The 23816-nt window shown below is 36.1% G+C and overlaps 1 protein-coding gene across 1 annotated transcript in view; it reads left to right on the top strand.

Annotated features, from left to right (window-relative positions):
• The window catches only part of COL24A1 (collagen type XXIV alpha 1 chain), a 390193-nt gene that overhangs the window by 28745 nt on the left and 337632 nt on the right, over nt 1–23816 (top strand). Inside the window, exons 4-7 of the mRNA XM_064372593.1 lie at nt 3495–3548; nt 6187–6240; nt 20720–20773; nt 23744–23797. Coding sequence (XP_064228663.1) covers nt 3495–3548; nt 6187–6240; nt 20720–20773; nt 23744–23797 — 216 coding nt within the window. The remainder of the gene's footprint in view (nt 1–3494; nt 3549–6186; nt 6241–20719; nt 20774–23743; nt 23798–23816) is intronic.

The raw sequence follows: 23816 nt of genomic DNA, 5'->3' as shown, positions 1-23816 counted from the left end.
TGTTTTTACTTATGTCCTCATTCATTCATTCCTGTCTTCTGGAATTTTATTTTTTTCTCTTTTCTGGCTTCTATTCATCTTTTAGGTCTAACTGTATACTTCTTCAGAAAAGTCTTCTCTGATATCACAATATAAATTAGGTCCACTGTGCTAATCTCTTTCTTGGTTGCCTATTCTTTTCCTCCATATCACTAAGTAAAATTTGTAATTATGCGTTTATCTGTTAATGTGTGTCTTTTCTTCTAGACTGGAAACTCCAGGAGGGCGCAATGCTTTATAATGCTTGTTGAGTGAGTGAATGAATAAATTAAAAAAGGAATGTTAGATGCAGGGCTTCCAACATTAACTGACCAGGGTTTATTATCTTTTAGAAGTATTGGTCTATCAGATAGATTTACCTTAATGTATATATTACCCTAGTAGTAATAATATATAACATTTAGTCAGTGATTGCTGTGCCTCATGCATACCTTTAAAAAGTTAATTAGACTACAGTTTACTGGTTAGCTACTATATGTCAGGCACAGTGACAGGTGTTTTATATACAATAGCTTTAATTCTTACAATAACCCTAAAAGATAAATTGCTATCACCAATATTTTAAAGATGAGGAAACTAAGGCTTAGAAAGGGTAACTGACTTATCCAAGGTTATTCAGCTAGTAAATGATTGAGGCATGATTTGAATCTACGTTGTACAATTGCAAAGCCATTGCTTTAAAAATAGAATTGTACTTTCTCTTAATAACAAATAGAAAGTTAAAGTGGCTTTTTTAGTACTTAACCTTAATTTATAGAAAATAATTTATTCTCCTCAAAAATATCATGCTGTAAAAATTATGTTTCTTCTCTGGTATCTAGAAAATGCCTGTTAATATGTTGTCAAATATTCAGAAATGCAAAATTGTGAAGACGTGATAATTGATTTTAATTTAGTGCTTATTAAACAACTCAAATATTTCAATCATGACATAAAATATCCGTTATTTCCCCCCTAGTATCTAATATTAATTACATCTTAGTTCAGGCTGCTATAAGAAAATTACATAAACTAGGAGGCTTATACAAAATAGGAATTTATCTCTCACAGTTCTGGAAGTTGGGAAGTCCAAGATCAAGGTGCCAGCAGATTTGGTAGTTGGCCAGGGCCTAATTTCTGGTTCATAGATGGCACCTTTGTGCTGCTTCCTCACATGATGGAAGAGGAAAATAAACTAACTCCCTTAAGCCTCTTTTATAGAACACTAATCCCTGACCCATCACCTGCCAAAGCCTCCATCTCCTACTACCATCACTTAGTTTAGAATTTCAACATATGAATTTTGGAGGGACACAAACATTCAAGCCATAGCAAACTGCCTTTTCAATGTGAATGGAATAGTGTTTTCTTTTGTCACAAAGTAGTGAGACAGGGCACTAAACCGAACTAGACATTTTTAAAGAAAACTTTCCATTTACTTTTTCATTTTAGTTCCAGTGTATCCTACTTGCTCTTATTTTTGGGGATTTAAATTTAAATCAACAGCTGCTAACTTTTTTATTGTAGCAACAGGGCCAGAATTAACTTGAAAAGAAAGTCAATTTTTCTTGACAAAATGTCAATTTTGTCAATTTTTCTTTTACTCAATTTTTATTGAGTAAAAATCAATATTTGATGGAAGTTAGTGATCTGATAACGGCTGCTCAGAAAGGAGAATGCCCTCAGTTAGGGGCTGAATAGAAATAGCGTTTCTCTCTCAATATTAGGAAATACAGGAAAAGTTTTATAAAGTTAGGGGGTAGGAGAAGAAAAAATACAACTAAAGGAAAAACATGGGCAATTTTAAATATATAATGAATATTAGAAAACTGCAAATAACCGTAATAAAAAGAGAAAGTCTCCAGGAGTAGTTAATATAAAAAAGTCAGATGAGAAATACGCAAAATAACTGTTGTTTTTCAACAAAATTTACTCATTTCCCTCTTGTCTTTTTGAATTGGAATGATCCTTACCCATCAATCCATTTTCCTTCTCCTGCTTTGAAACTCAATGTAAATTTTAGGTGTACCTGGTCATGCTGTAGATTAAACTGTATGAAATCATGAAATTGTAGGTTAAAAAACTGTCACATGGGCCAGGCGTGGTGGCTTACGCCTATAATCCTAGCACTTTGGGAGATCAAGGCGGGCAGATCACGAGGTCAAGAGATTGAGACCATCCTAGCCAACGTGCAGAAACCTTGTCTCTACTAAAAAATACAAAAATTAGCTGGGCGTGGTGCTGTGCACCTGTAGTCCCAGCTACTTGGGAGGCTGACACAGGAGAATTGCTTGAACCCAGGAGGCGGAGGTTGCAGTGAGCCGAGATCGCGCCACTGCACTCCAGCCTGGCACCTGGAAACAGAGTGAGACTCTGTCTCAAAAAAAAAAAAAAAAATACTGTCACATGTTGGCAAGTACATATGATTTAACCTGTATTCACCTCTTTATTTTTTATGTGCAATCAGCATAGGTATATAAACATTTTATAATGAAGCAAAATAAAGCCCATTAGGCCACAGTACTTGTTATTGGTGAGGCTAGTATTTTAACCCTGATGTGTCTAATTTGAAAGCGTGTACTAATTTTGCTGCAATAATGAATCAATATTTGTTAAATGGAGTATGTGTATGCTCTATAGACACCAAGAATAATGCCATATCAGCAGAGTGCTCAGTAACAATTGAATGAATGAACAGATGAATGAATGAATATGTGTTCAGCCATATCACAAATGGGCATTTATTCTTCCACAGTTGATTGTTAAAGTAAGTAAAAAAAGACAACATAAAACTTTATATGGAGAAGTAAAGAAGTAGTATCCTATTTCTCATTTGATATATTTAAAGTAACATTTAAATAACTCAGAACACTTTAACAATTGATCAGTTTTTGCTTTCATATTTTGTTTTATAAATATTTAACTCTATTAGTGACTTCCTGGCATGCTGCAATTGGTATAAGTTAGATTTATTAATGAATATACAAGAAGGATCTCATTATAACAGTTTAACACATTACACAGATACTTGGTATAATTCTTTTCAAAGAACATAAAATGACCAGTGCTTTCATTTTTCAAAGCAAGTCTTCTTTTGAATTGTGTTTGAAAAAAAAAAACTTGTAGTTGTTGCTCTCCAAACCCTAAATTGATTTCCTCCTTTCGTAATAAAAGTAAATTTAGGTAAAAAATTACCCACAAAACTACTAGTTGTGGTCCCTTTAAAAACCAGATACAGTGGCTGTAACCATAAGTCATAGACTTCCTGCTACCATTTCTGGCCAGATTAAAGAGGCCACTTGAGTTTCAGCTTCACCCCTGCTGATTTGGGTAAGGGGATTCGTGTTATTTTAAAATCATCATCAACTGGGAACTTGGACTGAAAAAGAGTTATCTTGGGGTGAAAATCTTATTAAGACTTGGAGGAAAAAATGCATCTACTATCATGCCTAATGTCTTGGCATTTGTTTTCCAAGGGTCCACCCGGTCCAGCAGGTATCCCAGGTCCGTCAGGGAAGAGAGGTCCACGGGTAAGTAGATGCACTCATTTCCTGCTGGCAGTGAGAATTTGTAACTTTCTAACATGTTTTTTCTAGTATTGTACAGTATGTACTTCCTTTGGAAACCTGCCTGGATCTTCAAACTTAGCCCTACCTTAGCCAATTCAAGAGAAGCTTAAGAACACATGCAGCCTAGTTTATTTTGAATGTAAACACACAGCCAAAGCATTCTTTGTGAAAATGTCCAACAAAGATAATCAATTTTGTAAATTAGTGGCTGATCCGATGCTACTAATAACATTATTCTTACTTATAAAGTGATCTCAATGGTGTAAAGTGAGATTCATTTGTTTAGGGAAATGAAGAGGAGTGGGTTGCTTTAAAATAGTACATTCCTGGATTACATAGTGGAAAATACTGCAGCTATTGACTAGAAAAAAGCTGCCCTGAGGAAAAAAGCTGCCTTAAAGATCAGTAGTTTTTCACATTACACAGGCCCAACAAAAGATTTATTGCTATGTTAGAATTAGTTTCTTTCAAACTTAAAAAAATGTGGATTTTTTTTACTCTAGAAAGTCTTTGTTCAATGAATTAGAAAAAGAATTCTATGACAAATGCAAATACCTTTTATAATCCACTTTGTTTTTATTCTGATTTTTATTTAACATACAAAGATTATAAACAAAAATCACTCTTAAGTATTACTTTGTCTGTAGTCACATCAAACTCTTGTCCATTTAAGGCCTAAGATAAATTCTCACTGGGCTCTAGCTGTCTCGTGCTTAAAAAACAATTCTCTGTAGTTGATGACCTATCACATTTCTCCCATAGCCCCTTTTAAACCTTGCTCATTCTCCTCTAGCCCATGAACTATTCCCATCCTCCTACTTTGTGAGAATTTGGATCCTACTTTTCTGAGAAACTGGGCCCATCTTTGTACTCATTCTATTCCCTCTCCACTGCTGAGGTTGTTCTCTCAACAGCATGAACTTCAGGTTCAGAATCTCCACCTATTATCATAATACAGCAGTTTCCTTCCCTAATTTCTTTTTTATCCTCCATTTATTTGTTTAATTCTCATTCCCTTAAGGAAGAGTGGGTTTGTTTTTTTTTTCACAAGGCTAATTATTTTACTTGTGTTCCTAATTTCATCTTATCTAACTTAAAAGTTGCAACTTCACATTTTTTCTCTCCCTAAATTTTATATTATTTGGCAACAACCAACAAGTTATCCCTTTTTCATAAATCCCAAACTTTCATTGATATTAATTTTTCCTAAAGCTGTTGTTTTGGCTCACTGTTGTTTGCACTACTGAGCTTTATGAGATAATAATTTATATCCATTGTCCTTACTTTTACATCAGCAACTCATTCATTAATCCCCACAAATGCTTGTTAAAATGGACTTTTGGAAGACTACCAATGACATGTGTCATAACATCTATTCATTTTTTTTTTTGAAACAGGGTCTCTGTCACCCAGGCTTGAGGGCAGTGGCAGGTATCACAACTCACCGTAGCCTTGATCTCCAGGGCTCAGGGCATCTTCTCACCTCAGCTTTCTGAGTAGCTGGGACTACTGGTGTGGGCCACTATGTTTGGCAATTTTTTTTGATTTTTGTAGTGATGAGGTCTTGCTGTTTTGCCCTGCCTTGTCTCGAACTCCCAGTGCAAGTGATGCTCCCACCTCAGCCTCTCAAAGTGCTAGGATTACAGGTCTGAGCCACCACACTCGGCCAAAATTTAATCATTTTTCTTTAGTTTTCATCTTGTTAGATGTATTTTCAGTATTTGCATTGCTGACACCTCTGTCTTTCTGAAGCATTCTGCCCTATTCAGAATTGAAGAGACAAATAATTATTAACTCCATGTTATGTGTTAAGAGGGAGGCATGGCTGAATAGCACAGAAGTAGGGTACAAAACTGAAATAAGTATAGGGTGCCTTGACACATGGACAGCTTTCTGGAGAGAGTGATCTGTTCCACTATTTACTGGTTGTACGAGCTTAAGTTTCCTGATTTTTAAATGGGAGTAAAAATAATAACCTTGCAGGATTGTTGTAAGGATTAGTAATGAGAAACACAAAGCATTAACATAGTTCCTAGCTCATAGTAAGTACTCAGAAAATAGAATCAATTTTTGAATTCGGATTGTATAATTTATCAGTGATGCAAAATCAAATTACTAAATATTAAATGCGTGTAGCTAGTCAATGTGATAAGTACTACACTAGTAATATTTTTGAGATTCTCTTTTCAAAGAATTTATAATCCTGGGACTAAATAGAACATGCCATAAGGCAGTTAAAATAGAAATAAAGTGTTTAAGTAACAGATTAGAACAGTGAAAGAAATGCCCCAAGGGAATATACAATCAATTGGTAAATGAATTTTACATGAAGAAATTTCTATGTAAGTTAGTAAGAGAGATATATTACTTCATGTTGTTGTGGCTAGGATTTAAAAGTGAGTTGCGACCTAAAGAATAATTTGGGTAGGTATAGGGGACAAGCTAACGGAAGTAGATCTTTAAGGCATACTTAATAACATTAGCAAAAACTCAAGTGCAGAAAGGGATAACGCATGTTGAAAAGGAAGTAAGCAATTGTACTTTGTTCCATTCCAATATGTTCCAAGAATGATGACTTTTTTTTTTTTACTACTTGCAGGGCATACCAGGGCCACATGGAAATCCTGGGTTACCTGGATTACCTGGTCCAAAGGTAAGGGATTACTAATGAGTATCACATGATTTTCCTGACATTAAAAGAAGATCTCTAACATTTAAGGCCAGTCTTGGTACATCAAGGATCTCTGTCATCTCCAGAGCATGATTCTTCAACATGATTGTCTTAGCCTGGCAAAGAGCAGAGTTCCTCTGAAAGCCCATCATACTTGGATTTGTATTCTTAGTGGTAAAATCAGGTACAGGCCTGCTTAGTATTCCAAAATCATTATTGTCAAAAATATGATGGCAATGTATGGAAACCTCTGAAATATAAGATTATGATTTGAGTAATTTACCTTAAATTAAGGCCATTTTAATTTTTAAATAAACACCAAGGAAATAAAATATTATTTATCTGCTCCATACTTCCCTAATTATTTTTGCCTGAAAAATTTCTGAAGGTGTTTAAAGAATAATCAAATGTTTATGAAAACAACTAACCTGAAATCTATATACAGTGTACATAATTGTATGATAGTTATATGATAGATAATAGTGTGATAAATAGTAGTGAGAACATAGAAAAAAGTGTAGAAGAATACAGATACACAGGTTGATTAGCTTGAGAGAGAGTATGGGCATGGAAATATCACCAAATGTAAATATAAAATATTTAATCTGCATTCCCATTAAAATAAAATATTCCCATTCCCATTACATATATATATGTATGTATTAAATATATTTATATATTTAATACTTCCCAATTAAAATATTCCCATTCCCATTATATATATCATATATATTAAATAAATATATATAAAATAAAATATTCCCATTCCCTTAAAATATATAAAATAAAATATTTCCATTCCCTAGATATATATATTCTTAGTTTGTTCAGGCTGCTATAACAAAATACCATAAACTGAGTAGTTTATAACCAACAGAAATTCATTTCTCACAGTTCACACAATTCTGGAGCCTGGGAAGCCCAAGGTTAGAGCACCAGAAGATTTGGTATCTGCTGAGGGCCTGCTTTCTGGTTCATAGGCAGAGACTTCTCAATGTAACATCACAGAATGGAAGGAACTAGCTCTGTCTCTGGGGTCTCTTTTATAAGGGCAGTAATTCCATTCATACAGGCTCCACCTGCAATTATTACATTGGGGATTAGGGTTCAACATATAAATTTTGAAGTCTATTGCATTAGGAAGAGAAGGAAAGAAAAAAGTGTGCATATGAGTGATGACAGAGTTTGGGGAACAGATTAGATAAGTAATAGGATTTTGGTTGCCAGTAACTTTATGAATCTTTTAGGGTCTCACCCCTCTGCTGATCAGAGATCACATTCAGAAGTAAATATGTAATCATATAGATTGGGGTTAAGAAGAGAAGTTTTGGAATCTGACAGATGTGGGTTCAAGGCTCAGCTTTTTCAATTTGAATGACTAAAAGAAAATTGCTTGCTAAGGCTCTTTAAGCTTCTTTTCTTTTCTGTAAAATGGGGAGAACCATCGTACCTACTCATAGCGCTATAGTGATGGCTAAATACGTTAATGTGAGTAAAGCTCTTAACATGGTGCTACCATGTCATAAGTAGTATCATTATTATTAGTAATAATAGCATATAGCAAGGATAATTCAAATCTAAATTTCCTAAAATTTCTCACCTGTGTTGACAATTTTTTTGAGTTCAATAAAAGTGCCTCAGAGAGGAAAAACAGACTCTAAAATCAAGTCTGGATAAGTAATAGGGAAGAAGATAGATGGCTTCTAAAGAAATTAGAAATTTGTTTTTCAGTTTGTGGTTCTGTGGCCCTTTGAGATTTATTTGGGGACTTCATAATTAGTCTAATAAGGTTAAAGTAGCTGTAAAGGCTCAGATTATATTTATCCACAGGACTGAATTTATACTGGGTATGTATTTCTACTAATTGCCTCCTCTCCACAAGACCCAGGGAGACATAAAAGGATAGGGGAATTTCTACCCTGCTTATATTGTTTTCCCTCTTCTAGGTTGGTGCAAAAGTAATTCCTGTTTTTGCCCATTAAAAAGGCAGAAACCACAATTACTTTTGCACCAATCTAATATTTCAGCTAGTAGCAAACAGTTAGGCACTCATAATTTAACTCTCAATCTGCAGTGGCAAGAACCAGTTTACTCCATGTAGAGAGTCCTTTCTTAAAAAGCACTGTTGCTGTTTCAGAATAGAAGCAAATAAAAACAAAACAATTGGAAAATAGGGTGAGGAGACATAAAGCTAGAGATGGTGGAAAGCATTTTATTTCATTGACTTCTTAAAATGTGTATACATGTTTAGAAGAAAATATTTGAGAAAATGAAGAACTTTGTATCAAACTAAAATTATCCCTGTTCCAAGATTGAACACATTGTAATGGATATTCCAATTACCCTGATTTGATTATAAGAATGTAACAAAGTATCTATCACATGTACCCCAGAAAATATGTATCAAAAATAAAATTTAAACATATTAAAAACAGTATTTTAAAATACCGTTTGGTATTAATATATGTCTATGGCAAAATGATCTAGGAAAGAAGAAAATGTAATCTCAAGAGTCTTCTTTAATATTACATTTAGTAGGATGGATTTAATTTTGACTATAACTATTCATCAATAAGATATTTTATGAACCCATATATGGAAGATTGAAAAACCTCCATTTATTTTGCAAAAAATTAGGCCTATTGGGGATTTAATTGTATAAATCTGAACGATAGTCTTTAATTCATATTTGGTTTAAGAATTTGATAACTGTCCAAACTAGCCAAAATTGACCATGATTTAACTGCATATATTTGTGGAAAGTAGAGATTTGTGGCAGGTGTTAAAAAATCACCATTGTGTCAAAAATGTATTATATAAAGCTTGTAGTGTTTGATTTAGTGAAACTGATTTTCTTAGGTACTTAACATGTATTTCTAGAGCAATCAGGATTAATAGAACATTCAACTTTTATACTTTATAATCCTCTTTTATCTAATATCTGCCACTCATTTTATGTATGACATCTCATTTAGTTTTATCCCAATCATAAGTACTATGAAAGCAGGCTTTATTACCTTCTGGTTTACACAGAAGAAAACACTTGAGAGAAGTATGCACTTAACCAAGGTAACACTGTAAGTGGTAGAGGCAGAGACAAAGCTGGTAACGTCTTAGTCTTTTCCTTACACTAGGTTGCCTCTCCCGACACAATGAGGAATTCTTTTAAAATAAAATATTACCATTCCCATTATATATAACATATATATTTTATATATATATATAATATATATATTTAATATATAAAACACCTTAAGAAGAAAGGTCAGAGGTAGGGTTACCTAATTAAAGAAATCATGAATTTATTTAATAATAGTAACAAAGTAGTTATCTTCCAAAGTTCCAGGTTATCCCGTGGATAATGATAGTAATATAAAAATTCTGTAAGGAGTGAAGCTGATTCCTAATCCCTGAGGACTGTGTTGTTAAATTGTTAAATAGTAGAAGTATAAAGTGCCATACAAAAATTTAGTGGATATGAAGCAATTTTTCTCTGCATGATTTAAAATAGAGAAAGACTATTGAGATCATTAGCTGAGATGATTAGCTGAAATCAGGAGACTGATGGTAGAAATGATGTTCTTTAAAAAAAAAACAAAACAGAAAGTAAATTCTATTTCCTGTTTGCCAGAGAGAATGGCCTTTTTCTTCTTATCAAATGCCACCTGGGTCCATAGTTTATCATATTTATCTATTAAATGAACTATATTTCCATTTATTTGCAGGATGATGGAAATGTTTATTGCTATTAATTAAACACATGCAATTATGCTGTAGATCTTTGAACATGAGTAATGAATACACGTAGAGTCAATGTCTTCAGTCTACCACGTGCTTACAATTCCAGTCCAGGCAATCTATGGTCAAGACAGTTCTTCTTCAAAAAATGCAATCCCATTACTGGGTATATATCCAAAGGATTATAAATCGTTCTACTATAAGGACACATGCACACAAATGTTCATTGCAGCACAGTTTACAATAGCAAAGACCTGGAACCAACCCAAATGCCCATCAATGATAGACTGGACAGGAAAAATGTGGCACATATACACCATGGAATATTATGCAGCCATCAAAAACGATGAGTTCACGTCCTTTGTAGGGACATGGATGAACCTGGAAACCATCATTCTCAGCAAACTGACACAAGAACACAAAATCAAACACCACATGTTCTCACTCATAGGTGGGTGTTGAACAATGGGAACACATGGACACAGGGAGGGGAGCACTATATACTGGGGTCAGTTGGGGGGATGTGGGGGGGACAGAGGGGGGTGGGGAGTTGGGGAGGGATAGCATGGGGAGAAATGCCAGATATAGGTGAAGGGGAGGAAGGCAGCAAATCACACTGCCACGTATGCACCTATGCAACAACCTTGCATGATTTTCACATGTACCCTAAAACCTAAAAGGCAATAAAAAAAAAAATTAAAAAAAAATTAAAAAAAAAAAAATTTAAAGAGATAAAACCAGAAAAAAAAAAAAATGCTTCACAGAGGAAGCCTAAAACCTTCCCACAAACATTCACATCTTACATTAATTTAGTCAGGACCAAAACTTCCTTCAAATTTAATCCAGTTAAATGAAAACATCTAGCCTTAACCCATAGTAACAATGTTTCATTAATAATATTTAATATATTAGTGTGTATATTAAGTATTCAACACCAAAGAGTTGTATCTTAATGTTACGTCTATCCTTGGTTATGACTGTCTTCTCCCATGTCTCCATCATGTATTTATCTTAACTAGAAGTACAATTTCTCCTTCGATGTGAATTAAATAAAGATGCTTACTCACACTAAGAATTTTTTAGTGGGTCAGATTGCCATAAAAAATAGTCAGTCCAACATTATGAAAATGTAAAAAGTGGGGCCAGGCACGGTGGCTCAAGCCTGTAATCCCAGCACTTTGGGAGGCCGAGGTGGGTGGATCACGAGGTCAAGAGATGGAGACCATCCTGGTCAACATGGTGAAACCCCGTCTCTACTAAAAATACAAAAAATTAGCTGGGCATAGTGGCGTGTTCCTGTAATCCCAGTTACTCAGGAGGCTGAGGCAGGAGAATTGCCTGAACCCAGGAGGCGGAGGTTGCGGTGAGCTGAGATCGCGCCATTGCACTCCAGCCTGGGTAACAAGAGTGAAACTCCGTCTCAAAAAAAAAAAAAAAAAAAAAGAAAATGTAAAAAGTGATATGGGAGCTGGGCAAGATGACCAACTAGACACAACCATGTGGAACAGCTGCCACTGAAGACTGGGATTTCGCACACTCTTAACAGATCTGTAGAGAAAGGGCACTGAGAATGGACAGAGGGAAGACACAGAAGCTGGACTGAAGAGGGAGGAACCTGGGAACCCTGCATGGGGCTACTTCACATCAGGACTCATTCATGAACCCCAATGACTCTTGGTGAACAGGTGAATTGAACTGGCAAGGGGCAACCCACTTTTGCCATGGGCCTCTGGAATTCTGGCAGGAGGAGACCCCTTAACCACCACAGACACTTGATTGGCAGAGAGAGCTGCTTAGGTAAGTGGTAAGGGCAGCACTCCAGCCAGTGTGAAGCCCAGAGGGTTTGGTGCAGGAGCATCTGTAGTGGAGCATGGCCAGGCATGCCAACCCCCCTATGCTCTCCTTGCTCCCATAGGAGACTTTAGCCCTAGGGGAACTGTTCCCCTAGGGGAACTTTAGCCCATATCTAAACTCTGCAGGGTGGTCTTCCCTATCAGATGGGCCTGGTCTGATCTGAGATTTCCTTGATCTGCTGGCCTCTCCCAGGGCATCCAATGCTGCACTGCAAAAAGATCAACCAGGCCGGGTCCCTGGGAGCCTACATTATAACTCCTGCACTGTTGGACTGTGCCTGACCAGCAGAGCGGCCCCCTGGACATGCAACAGCCTACCTGTTCCTTCTCCCATTGCAGCATCCCTAAGCCCTATGGCCACTCCCCATATTGCTTTGCCAATGCATGTGTGTGCAGTCAGATCTTGCCTTCCCTGCTCTACCAGTATGCATGTGCACCCTGCCCTGCCACTGATGCTGGCATGTGTGCACTCCACCTCCTCTCCCTCTGCCATACCGCTATTGCAATCAGGCCCTTGGTAGGCACAGAGCCTTCCAGGCCCGCCCCTGCCAGCACCTCACCCCTGTACCAACACTGCCACTGGAATGAAACTAGGCATGAAAAACAGTGGACCCTCTCCCACCCTGAGCAGCCACCTTCACCTGTGTAAACATGCACAGAGGGCACACACAATCCTGCACCTGCCAGTACCTCACCCCTGTGCTAACACCGCCACCTGTGTGACCCCCACTTTCCTGAGTCATGCTACCTCTGCCACTGCTGTAAATGCCTGCATGAAGGCTGGTCCCTCAGCACCTGCCAGCACCCTGCCATGCTGCTGCTGCTGCTGCTGCTGGCATGTGCAAACAAGGACAGATCCCACTATTACCACCTATAAAGCACTTTGTCTGGCACCACCCATTGGAGTGTTGTGACCAGAGGTCCAGGAACTCAGCTCCCCTCAGTGTAGTGGGTTCCTAACCTTGAGGAGCCAGAGAACAAACTCAAGGCCCAATATCAGTTACTCAGAGTTAAAGCACATATTTCAGGGTTGTGAGTTGAGCCTTGGCCCCTTAAAATCTTCCAGAAATGAGACCAGTTGACTGAGCCAAACTTATACCACGATAAAACCCTCAAGTTCATCAAATAGGATAAAAGAAAAAAACCATTCAAAGGACAGCAACTTCAAAGACTGAAGGAACATCGGCTCTCAAAGATGAGAAAGAACCAGTACAAGAATTCTGACAACTTAAAAAGCCAGAGTGCCTTCTTTCCTCCAAATGACTGCACTAGCCCTGCAGCAAGCCTTCTGAACTGGGTTGAGATGGCTGAAATGACAGAAATAGAATTCAGAATATGAATAGGAACAAAGATCATTGAGATGCAGCAGTAAGCTGAAACCCAACCCAAGGAAGCTAAGAATCACAGTGAAATGATACAGGAGCTGACAGACAAAAATAGCCAGTATAGAAAGGAATGTAACTGACCTGATAGAGCTGAAAAAAAAAAAAAGAATTTCATAATGCAATCACAGGTGTTAAAACAGACCAAGCCAAAGGAAGATCTCAGGGCTTGAAGACTGACTTTCTGAAGTAAGATAGTCAGACAAGAATGAGAAAAAAGAATGAAAAGGAATGAACAAAGCCTCTGAGAAATATGGGATTATGTAAAGAGAACAAATCAATGACTCATTGGTGTTGCTGAAAGAGATGGTAAGAATGGAAACACTTTAAACATATTTCAGGATATCGTACATGAGAAACTTCCCTAACCTAGCTAGAGAGGCCGACATTCAAATCTAGGAAATACAGAGAACCCCAGTAAGATACTTTACAAGAAGATCATCCCCAAGACATATAATCATCAGATTCGCCAAGGTTGAAATGAAAGGAAAAATGTTAAAGGCAGCTAGAGAGAAAGGTCAGGTCACCCAGAAAGGGAAGCCTATCAGACTAACAGCATACCTTTCAGCAGAAATCATACATGCCAGAAGAGACTTGGAGCCCATGTTCAACATTCTTAAAAGTAATTCCAACCAAGAATTTCATATCCAGCCAAACTAAGCTTTGTAAGCAAAGGAGAAATAAGATCCTTTTCAGACAAGCAAATGCTGAGGGAGTTAGTTACCATCAGACCTGCCTTACAAGAGCCCTTGAAGGAAGCACTAAATATGGAAAGGAAGGACTGTTACCAGCTACTACAAAAACACACTTATGTACACAGACCAGTAACATCAAGAAGATAGGATCAAATCCACATATATCAATACTAATCTTGAATGCAAACAGGCTAAATGCCTCAATGAAAAGGAATAGAGTGGTAAGCTGGATAAAGAACCAAGACTCAATAGTATGCTGTCTTTAAGAGATCCATCTCACATGCAATGACACCCATAGGTTCAAAATAAAGGGATAGAGATAAATCTACCAAGCAAATGGAAAACAGAAAAAAGCATGGGTTGCAATCTTAATTTTGGACAAAACAGACTTTAAGCCAGAAAATATCAAAAAGACAAAGAAGGGCATTATATAATGGTAAAAGGTTCAATTCAACAAGACCTAACTATTCTAAATATATATGCATTTAACACAGAAGCAACCAGATTGATAAAGCAAGTTCTTAGAGACCTTCAAAAAGACTTAGATTCCATGCCATAATAGTGGGATACTTTAACACCCCACTGACAGTATTAAACACATCGAGGAAGAAAATTAACAAAGATATTCAGGACCTGAATTCAGCACTGGATCAAATGGACCTGATAGACATCTACAGAACTCACCATCCAAAATAACAGAATATACATTCTTCTCATCACCACATGGCACATACTCTAACATTGACCACACAGTCGGACATAAAACAAACCTCAGCAAATGCAAAAGAATTGAATTCATACCAACCACTCTTTTGTACTAAAGCAAAATAAAATTAGAAATCAAGGCTAAGAAAATTGCTCAAAACTATACAATTATATTGAAATTAAATAACCTGCTCCTGCATGACTTCTGGGTAAGTGATGAAATTAAGGCAGAAGTCAAGAAGTTCTTTGAAACTAATGAGAACAAAGATACAAATATCAGAATCTCTAGGACACAGCTAAGGCAGCCTTAAAAGGAAATTTATAGCACTAAACACCCATATCAAAAAGAAGTATCTTAATTTAACAACCTAATATTACAGCTAAAAGAACTGGATAACCAAGAGAAAACTAACCTCAAAGTTACCAGAAGACAAAAAATAACCAAAAAAGAGCTGAACTGAAGGAGATTGAGACATGCAAAAATTGTTCCAAAGATCAACGAATCCCAGAGCTGTTTTTTTTTTTTCAAAAAAATAAAATAGGCTGCTAGACTATTAAAAAAGAAAAAAGATTCATATAAACACAATTAGAAACAACAAAGGGATATTACCACTGACTCCACAGAAATACAAGTAACCATGAGGGAATATTATAAACACCTCTCTGTACAAAATCTAGAAAATGTAGAAGAAATGGATAAGTTCCTGGACATACACACCTTCCCAAAAATAAGCCCAGAAGAAATTTTATCCCTCAACAGACCAAAAATGAGCACCAAAATTGAATCAGTAATAAATTGCCTACCAACCAAAAAAAGCCCAGGACAAGGCAGATTCATAGTCAGATTCTACTAGATGTACAAAGAAGGGCTGGTACAATTCCTACTGAAACTGTTCCAAAAAATTGAGGAGGGATTCCTTTCTAACTCATCATATGAAGCCAGCATCAACCTGATACTAAAATCTGGCAGAGATACAACAACAAAAAAAGAAAACTGTATGCCAACATCCTTGATGAACATTGATGCAAAAATTCTCAACAAAATACTGGCAAACTGAATCCAGCAGCACATCAGAAAGCTTATCCACTATGATCAAGCAGGCTTTATCTCTGCGATGCAAGGTTGTTTCAACATATGCAAATCAATGTGTGATTCATCACATAAACAGAAATAAAGACAAAAACCGCATGATTATCTCAATAGATACAGAAAAGACTTTTGATAAAATTCAACACCCCTTCATGTTAAAAACTCTCAACAAATTAGGCATTGAAGAAACATATCTTAAAATAATAAGAACCATCTATGACAAATACATAGCAAACATTATACTGAATGGGCCAAAGCTGGAAGCATTATCCTTGAAAAGCAGCATAAGACAAGGATGCCCTCTTTCACCACTTCCATTCAACATAGTATTGGAAGTCCTGGCGAGAGCAATCAGGCAAGAGAGAGAAATAAAGGGCATCCAAATAGAAAGAGAGGAAGTCAAACTATCCTTGTTTGTGGACAACATGATTCTGTATCTAGAAAACCCCATAGTCTTGAACCCAAAGCTCCTTCAGCGGATAAACAACTTCAGCAAAGTTATTGATCATCTTTTGATGATGCTAGGTAATTATATCTGTAAGATCCTCAGATCCTCTGACACCAGTTAGATATCCAACAATTCAATTTAGTTCTGACAACAACTTACCAGAGTTAGCATCAGCCTCCACAGTTTTTAAGACAGTCTCACAAGACTTCCCACACTTCAGATGCCAACCAAAAACGAGATGCCCAGACCACGCACACTTCTGCTGGGCAAACTATAAACTCAGGGGTTCCCATGACCCATTCTCTCAGATTTAATATTTTACTAGAATGGCTTACAGAACTCAGGAAAACACTTTACTTTTACTAGTTTATTGTAAAGGATACAACTCAGGAACAGCCTAATGAAAGAGAGACATAAGGCAAAGATTTGGAGATGGGAAGTGCAAAGTTTTTATGCTCTATCCTGCCAAACCACCTTCCCAGGAAATCAATATGTTTGCCAACAGAAGCTCTTCAAATCTTGTTTAAGAGTTTTTATAACCCAATTTTGCAGCCCCACCTCCCTCCCGTCTGTAGCAGAGGCAGTAGGGGAAAGTTTTGACCACTTCACATCACCTCAGCTGCTAACACCTTTACCCATGCCATCATCACCAATGGCATGGACCAGGGAAGACCAGCAGAGTAGACTCAACTGGTATCCCTGTTTCCCCTTGTTCCCAACCCCAAACTATTCTCCACATGACAGCCAGAACTATCCTACAATATAACCGGATGATGCTATTTGCCTGCTTAGAACTCTTCAATGAATATTCAACACAATCAGAATAAAATCCAACCAAAATCTTTACCGAGGCCTTACAGAATTGGCTCCTATTACCTCTCTGATCAAATTCCTGACACTTAACCTCATCCAGCTATTCCTCAAAGATTGAATCAAGGCCTCTGGATTTAGTGAACTATTGTTTTTCAGTGTTTTCATCAGGAATGCAAAAGTAGTGATTTTTAATTCTAGCATTCTTTATTTAGTAGCTCTTTCTTTAAAAGAAACTTCCATTTATCAACTACTTTGTTATCCTGAAGTTCAATTCTGTAAGGAAGGGATACATAAGGATACATTTTGAATTACAGTCAATATGATTTGCTGATAGATTACATATGTAGCGTGAAAGAGACGAGTCAAAGGTAATTCTAAGGCTTGAGCAATTGAACAGCTGGTATTATCGGAGCTCTCATCTGCTGTAATGAGGAAGAACTTGTTTTCAGGTTTTTCTTTGTATGTTTTGTTTGGTTTCAGCTGGTAGGAGATCACAACTTTTCATTAGTCCTTTGAAAGACTCAACATTTGGCTTTGTTAATTTTCTCTGTGAACCACATTATATTTCATTGATTTCAACTCTTTATTATTTTCTTCTTTCTGCTTATTCTATCTGTAATTTGTTCTTCATTTTCTAGCTTAAGGTAGAAAGCTAAACCACTGATTATTAACCATATTATCATTTAAAGTTATAAAGTTTTCTTTAAAAACATTTAACTGCATCTTACAAAATTTGATATGTTACATTTTCATTATCACTCAGAAATATATAATTTCTTTTTTGACCTGGTTATTTAGAAGTATGTTGTTTTCTTTATTATTTTTCTAATTTAGTTCCATTTTGATCAGAGAGCACAATGGTAGAATTTAATCTTTTAAAATTTACCAAGGCATTTTATGGCCCAACATGTGACCTATTTTTGTCAACATTCTACATATACTTCAAAAGATTGTGTTTTGCATTTATTTGGTGTGGTGTTATATAAATGTCAATTAGATTATGGTGGTTAATAGCGGTGTTAACCTCAGGTTAGATTCCCCTTCCTCCCTATGTTTTTGTGTGTCTAGAAGATTTTGTATATACTGGATACTGTGGATATGTTGAAGGATGTTAGATTCTGTTACATCATTTGAAACCCTTTGAAGATTGTTCATTTTTGTTCTGTAGGTAGTTAAATAACTGGTTCATCACTTTAAATTTACAGGTTTGGTAACTTTTTACCAAAAAAAAGTCACCTTAAATTTATAGTTTTGGTAACATTTTAAAGGACAGATTTGTTTGTTTTGCTCTTAGTGTGAGACTCAGTCCAAGGATCTCATATTTACTTCTAAAGCTTGGGCCTTCCATGTTCTTCTAAAAGGATATGGCTAAAACCCCAAACTATTTCCCCTGTGGTGACCAGCAACTGATATTTATGTTCAGTTATGTTAGCCTTCCACCTGCTTCTGCTGAGCTCTTTGGAGTCTACGTCATGTAAGCACATGTTAGTGTCAGCCAAGGATTGAAGAATCTATATCCAGCATTTTGGGGAAACTCCTTTCTTTTCTTCCTCTCCTTTCCTTTCCTATCCTCTGCTCTGCTCTCCTTTCCTTTCTCTTCCTTCTCTCTCTCTGTCCTTGGTTTCTTCTTTCTTTTCCTCTTGCTTTTAATTTTCTTCCCCAATTTACATTCAGTCTGGCAGCACCTTACTCTGACCTCTGACACCATTAGCAAAAGGTCTATTTCTGCTTTGAGTGATTTTAATAATAATTGTTTTTAGTCCTGTTATTTTTAGTGCTGACTACTAATACCTTTATAATCCACAGAGAATTTGGTCCTAAAGCTCATTATTATTAATCTGATTTTACAGAGGTGAAATCTCAAATTGAGAGATTAAATGAATTGTTTGGTGTTTTCACTCCAAATCCCAAGGCTTTTTTGATTATATTGAGTGGGACTCTAAGATAAATCTGTTCTAACATGTTCATGGGTCATAATACCTTGGGGAGTTTCCCTCCCTAGACCGAGGGCCCTCTGGAAAATCAGTAACAGTCTAAAAGACTTAACTCTGATAAAAATGATTTTAAACTCTAGCAGATCAGTGGGATAGTTGAAACTTTGAGTAATGAAGAATAGGCAATTTCCTTTTCTTCTTACTCATAGTCAAAAGGATAAATACTTTCTTTAACAAAAGTCATGTAGAAGTAAGTAGAAGTCAGTACTGAGGTTCAGAGTCAGTTACGATTAATTAGTGAATTTGTAAGAATTGTATAAAATTCCAAAGAGGATTTGAAAAACTAAGTAAGATGAAAAGTGAGTTAAAAGTCTAACATTTGATATAAAATGAGGAAGAAATAAGAAATTTTGAGTTTTCTCCTTCAATACAGAAAAGTATGCTCTACTTCCTTGATATTTTAGGTCAAGTTCACGTTATTCAATAGTCTTTGCTGCATGCATTTTATATTAGGATCAGCCCACAATTAGCCAAGTTAAGAGCATTTCCTCCTTACTGACTGAAATTCCCATTCTAAAACATGAGTTGATCATTTAACTCAATCATATTTGTGTAGAATAAGAAGAAATTTGACATATATGTGTCAAATGTGTTGCCCAGATCTATAAAACGTGAATAAGAAAAAGGACCCTTTTAAAATCTAATTTTTATTGCTCAATTGATTGCTTTTGCCCACTCTATCAATTTTTATTATATTTTTTCCTGTAATTAATATATATATTTTATTATTATACTTTAAGTTCTGGGGTACATGTGCAGAATGTGCAGGTTTGTTACATAGGTATACAAGTACCATGGTGGTTTGCTGCATCCATCACCCCATCATCTACCTTAGGTATTCCTCCAAATGCTATCTCTTCCCTATCCCACCACACCCTGCTATCCCTCCTCTATCCCCCAACCCCACGACAGGCCCTGGTGTGTGATGTTTCCCTCCCTGTGTCCATGTGTTCTCATTTTTCAACACACACGTAAGAGTGAGAACATACAGTGTTTGGTTTCCTGTTCTTGTGTTGATTTGCTGAGAATGATGGTTTCCAGCTTTATCCATGTCCCTGAAAAGGACATGGACTCATCCTTTTTTATGGTTGCATAGTATTCCATGGTGTATATGTGCCACATTTTCTTTATCCAGTCTATCATTGATGGGCATTTGGGTTGGTTCGAAGTCTTTGCTATTGTGAACTGTGCCACAATAAACATACATGTGCATGTGTCTTTATAATACAAGGATTTATAATCCTTTGGATATATACCCAGTAATGGGATTGCTGGGTCAAATGGTATTTCTATTTCTAGAACCTTAAGGAATCGCCACGCTGTCTTCCACAATGGTTGAACTAATTTACTCTCCCACTAAGAGTAATACATGTGCATTGTAATGTTTTGGAAAATATTTAAACCTGTAATGATATCTTAGAATTTTAACGAGTATTATAAGCAGTTTTACTAAAGTAATAGTCTTTCAATGCTAAAAATAACTCAATCTGTCACAAAAATGGAATAGATAATATATCTTTACCTAGGTCCTTCAAGAAAAATATTTCAGTAGTAGCATAACTTTATATTTATTAGATTAAAAAATCAACTATGTTTAGGAAATTTTGGGGAATATTCTCATTTAAAAATAAAGAAAAGTATACATTAAAAAACTAAATAACCAGTGCCTATCTCAATGTAAAATGATTTTATTTAACACCATATAATATGCTTCACCAATTGTTTTGTAACTATTTTATCTAGGGTCCCAAAGGAGATCCAGGATTTTCCCCAGGTCAAGCCATTCCTGGAGAAAAGGTAATTATTTGACCATGAAATGAAATTATGGTAATATATTTCAAGCATTTTAAACATTTTAAAACGTAGATTTTACTATATCAGACAGAAGAAAAAACCATGAGAGAATTAATTATTGGATTTTAATGAAGGAAGAACTATTTGAAGAATTAAGTAAATTATATCATCAGGTTCACCGATTTAAATCTTAACATTACTTTTATTAAATGTCTGCTTTGGCCTGCCCTGCTGTACTATCTGCCAATGAGGGGGTGGGTGGGATAAAAAATTAGAGCAGGATGTAGTCCTACCTGCAAAGATTTTGCTGTTAACACATATGCACACAATAATATATAAATTTTAATGCCAATTTACATCTTTTTAGAATAGTTTCACATACTTTATGATGTTTAAGTACCATGGTAACTCTCTGTGAGAGAAGCAGTCATCATTATCTTGTGTTCCCATTGAGAAAACAGAATTTGTAGATTTTAACTGACTTATCACATGAACAGTAAGTGGCAGAGTTAATGATGTATCAGAATTTTCTGACTTCTCATCCAATATGCTTTTCATTTCATCATAATGCTGTCAATACAAACATACATATATTTAGGTAAAAACCAGTTTTAAAGCAAAGATAACTACAAAAACTTTATTGGGAGAAGGATGATGATTTCTAGTGGGGATAAATACAAATGGAGTCTTAGGAGGACATCTGGGAAGTTTTGTTTAGACAGGTACTTTATAAATATAATGTAATTATGGGATGTTTTTGTTTATGTAGTATACTTTCACAAACTTTAAAAATCCCTGAACGATTTTGCTGGTTCCAAAATTGATCTGATCTTATTGGCTTACAGAAACTGTTGTAAAGTTTGAAATTTGATCTTTTTATTGACTTACAGAAACTGTTGTAAATTTTAAAGAAAATCATATAATTACTCTACAGATACTATATGAAAGAATAAATCCTCAAAAAATTTTTTTGTTTTTAAATTTTTTCTGGTATACAATAGTTGTACATATTTTGGGAGTACATACTGACCATTTTTTAAATCTAAAATTTTAGTAATTTTATTATTGTGGTGGAACTGAGTTCACTGAGTCTAAATAACTTGGAATAGAAGATTATTACTATAAACACAGTATTTTCATTACTGTCTTAATTATTGCAAAGACAAAATTCTGCAATTTGAGAAACACAAGTGCCATATTTTAAAATATCTAAATATAATACATTTCATTTCTTAACTTAAAATTTAGAAATTAGAGGCCCACTCAGTTTTGGTGACTATTTTAAGTAAAACACCTAGATTAAACATTCATATTTATATAAAATGCTTGGTTTTTTCTTTCCCTGGGGTTTCTCTGAGCAAAATATAGGGTGATTCAATATGGGAGTTCAGACTTGGAAGCATGACAGTCTTCTTTTTACTTTTTTAGTTACTTATACATTAACTGTGGTTAAAACTGTAAGAGAAACATACTAAGATAAAATTTAATAGTATGTTGCCATAGAGCTTTAGTAAAATTCAACTTTTAAAATTAATAGAGATATTTCTAAAATGGTAAAATTTAAAAATGGTCTCTTAGAAATTGTACTTATATTAAATTGGATTCAGATATACTGAGGAAACAGGAAACTGGTTATACACATAAATATGACTACAAGTAAAATACAAACATTAACTTGGTGGAAGTAGAGGGGGATTGGCAAACAATTTTATTTTAACCATTTAGCCATTTTTAACAGTAAATATATGGTTAATGGTGAAAGAGAAAAAGAAAGGGAGGGTTTAGTGCTTCACCATGTAACATTCACGAAGTAACATCTGTAATAGTCCAAGTTTCTAAGCCCGTTTGGTGCTTAAAAAGAGCATGCATAGATAGTTTTTAAATGGTGTAAATTTTTGCTTTCCCATAAGACAGGTGAGATGACATTGACATCATCATCATCACTATCATCATTATCATCCTCATTTTCCAGATGGAGGCATTTGAGGAGAAATTAAATGATTCCTTCATGACTAAAGCTAGTGGAAGAGGACCAGCCTCTAGTCTCTCCTCTTTCCTGGTGCAGTTTTCTCTTCTGAAAAGGCAGTGCTAATCGGTAAAGCCTAGCCTGTTGGAGCCAAGCACATGATGGATTTCCCAATCAATTTTTGCTCGTTACTCCGTTCTGTGGAGCTGGCACGGCAGATGCAAGGCACCAGCTCAGCTCTGGAAGCGGAAGTACCCTCTGTGTGTCACGTGAACCTAGCTGGTCCCACCACAGCCCATGAGATTCTCTCTGGGCCTCCCACCAGGCTGCAGGTCCTCACAGAAATAGAGTAGGGGTGACACCTCAACAGCTGCTTCACAGAGCACTTGCAGACTTTTTAAGGAAACTACTTTCTTTCTTTTTTTTTTTTCTGTTGCCCAGACCGGAGTACAGTGGTGCGATCTCGACTCATTGCAACCTCCACCTCCTGGGTTCAATCGATTCTCCTGCCTCAGCCTCCCGCGTAGCTGGGATTACAGGAGCCTGCCACCATGCCCAGTTAATTTTTTGTATTTTTAGTCGAGACAGGGTTTCACCATGTTGGCCAGGCTGATTTTAAACTCCGGGCCTCAAGCAATCCACCTGTCTCGGCCTCCTAAAATGCTAGGATTACAGGCCTGAGCCACGGCGCCCAGCCCTACTTTCAATTTTTAAGACATGGTAGACCTTGGACTGAGGTGAAGTTTGATAGCAAGGGCATTCTTACAGAAAAGAATATCAGAGAAAAAAGATCAAGGATATGGAGGTGGGAAAATGCAGTCCAGTTATTAAGCCCTAGAAGAGGTAAGAAAGTTCGTGAAGCCTCAGAAACAGGCTTGAAGATTGTGAAGATTGGAAATGACTGTAATAAGAGCTGATGTCCAAGATTAAAGGGAGCTTTGATTTTCAAGAGAACTCTAATTTTCAATTCTCTTTCATGACATTAAACTTCTGTGTTTTGTTTATAGGGTGATCAAGGCCTTTTTGGATTAATAGGCCCCCCTGGTGTGCAAGGTGATAAGGTAAGATGGAAGTTTACTT

Source organism: Aotus nancymaae, unplaced genomic scaffold, assembly GCF_030222135.1.
Source record: "Aotus nancymaae isolate 86718 unplaced genomic scaffold, 86718_ANA_hifiasm-v0.15.2.pri h1tg000007l, whole genome shotgun sequence".
Classification (NCBI taxonomy): Eukaryota; Metazoa; Chordata; class Mammalia; order Primates; family Aotidae; genus Aotus; species Aotus nancymaae.
Note: the sequence above shows the minus strand (reverse complement) of the source record. Positions and strands in the feature narration are given on the sequence as shown.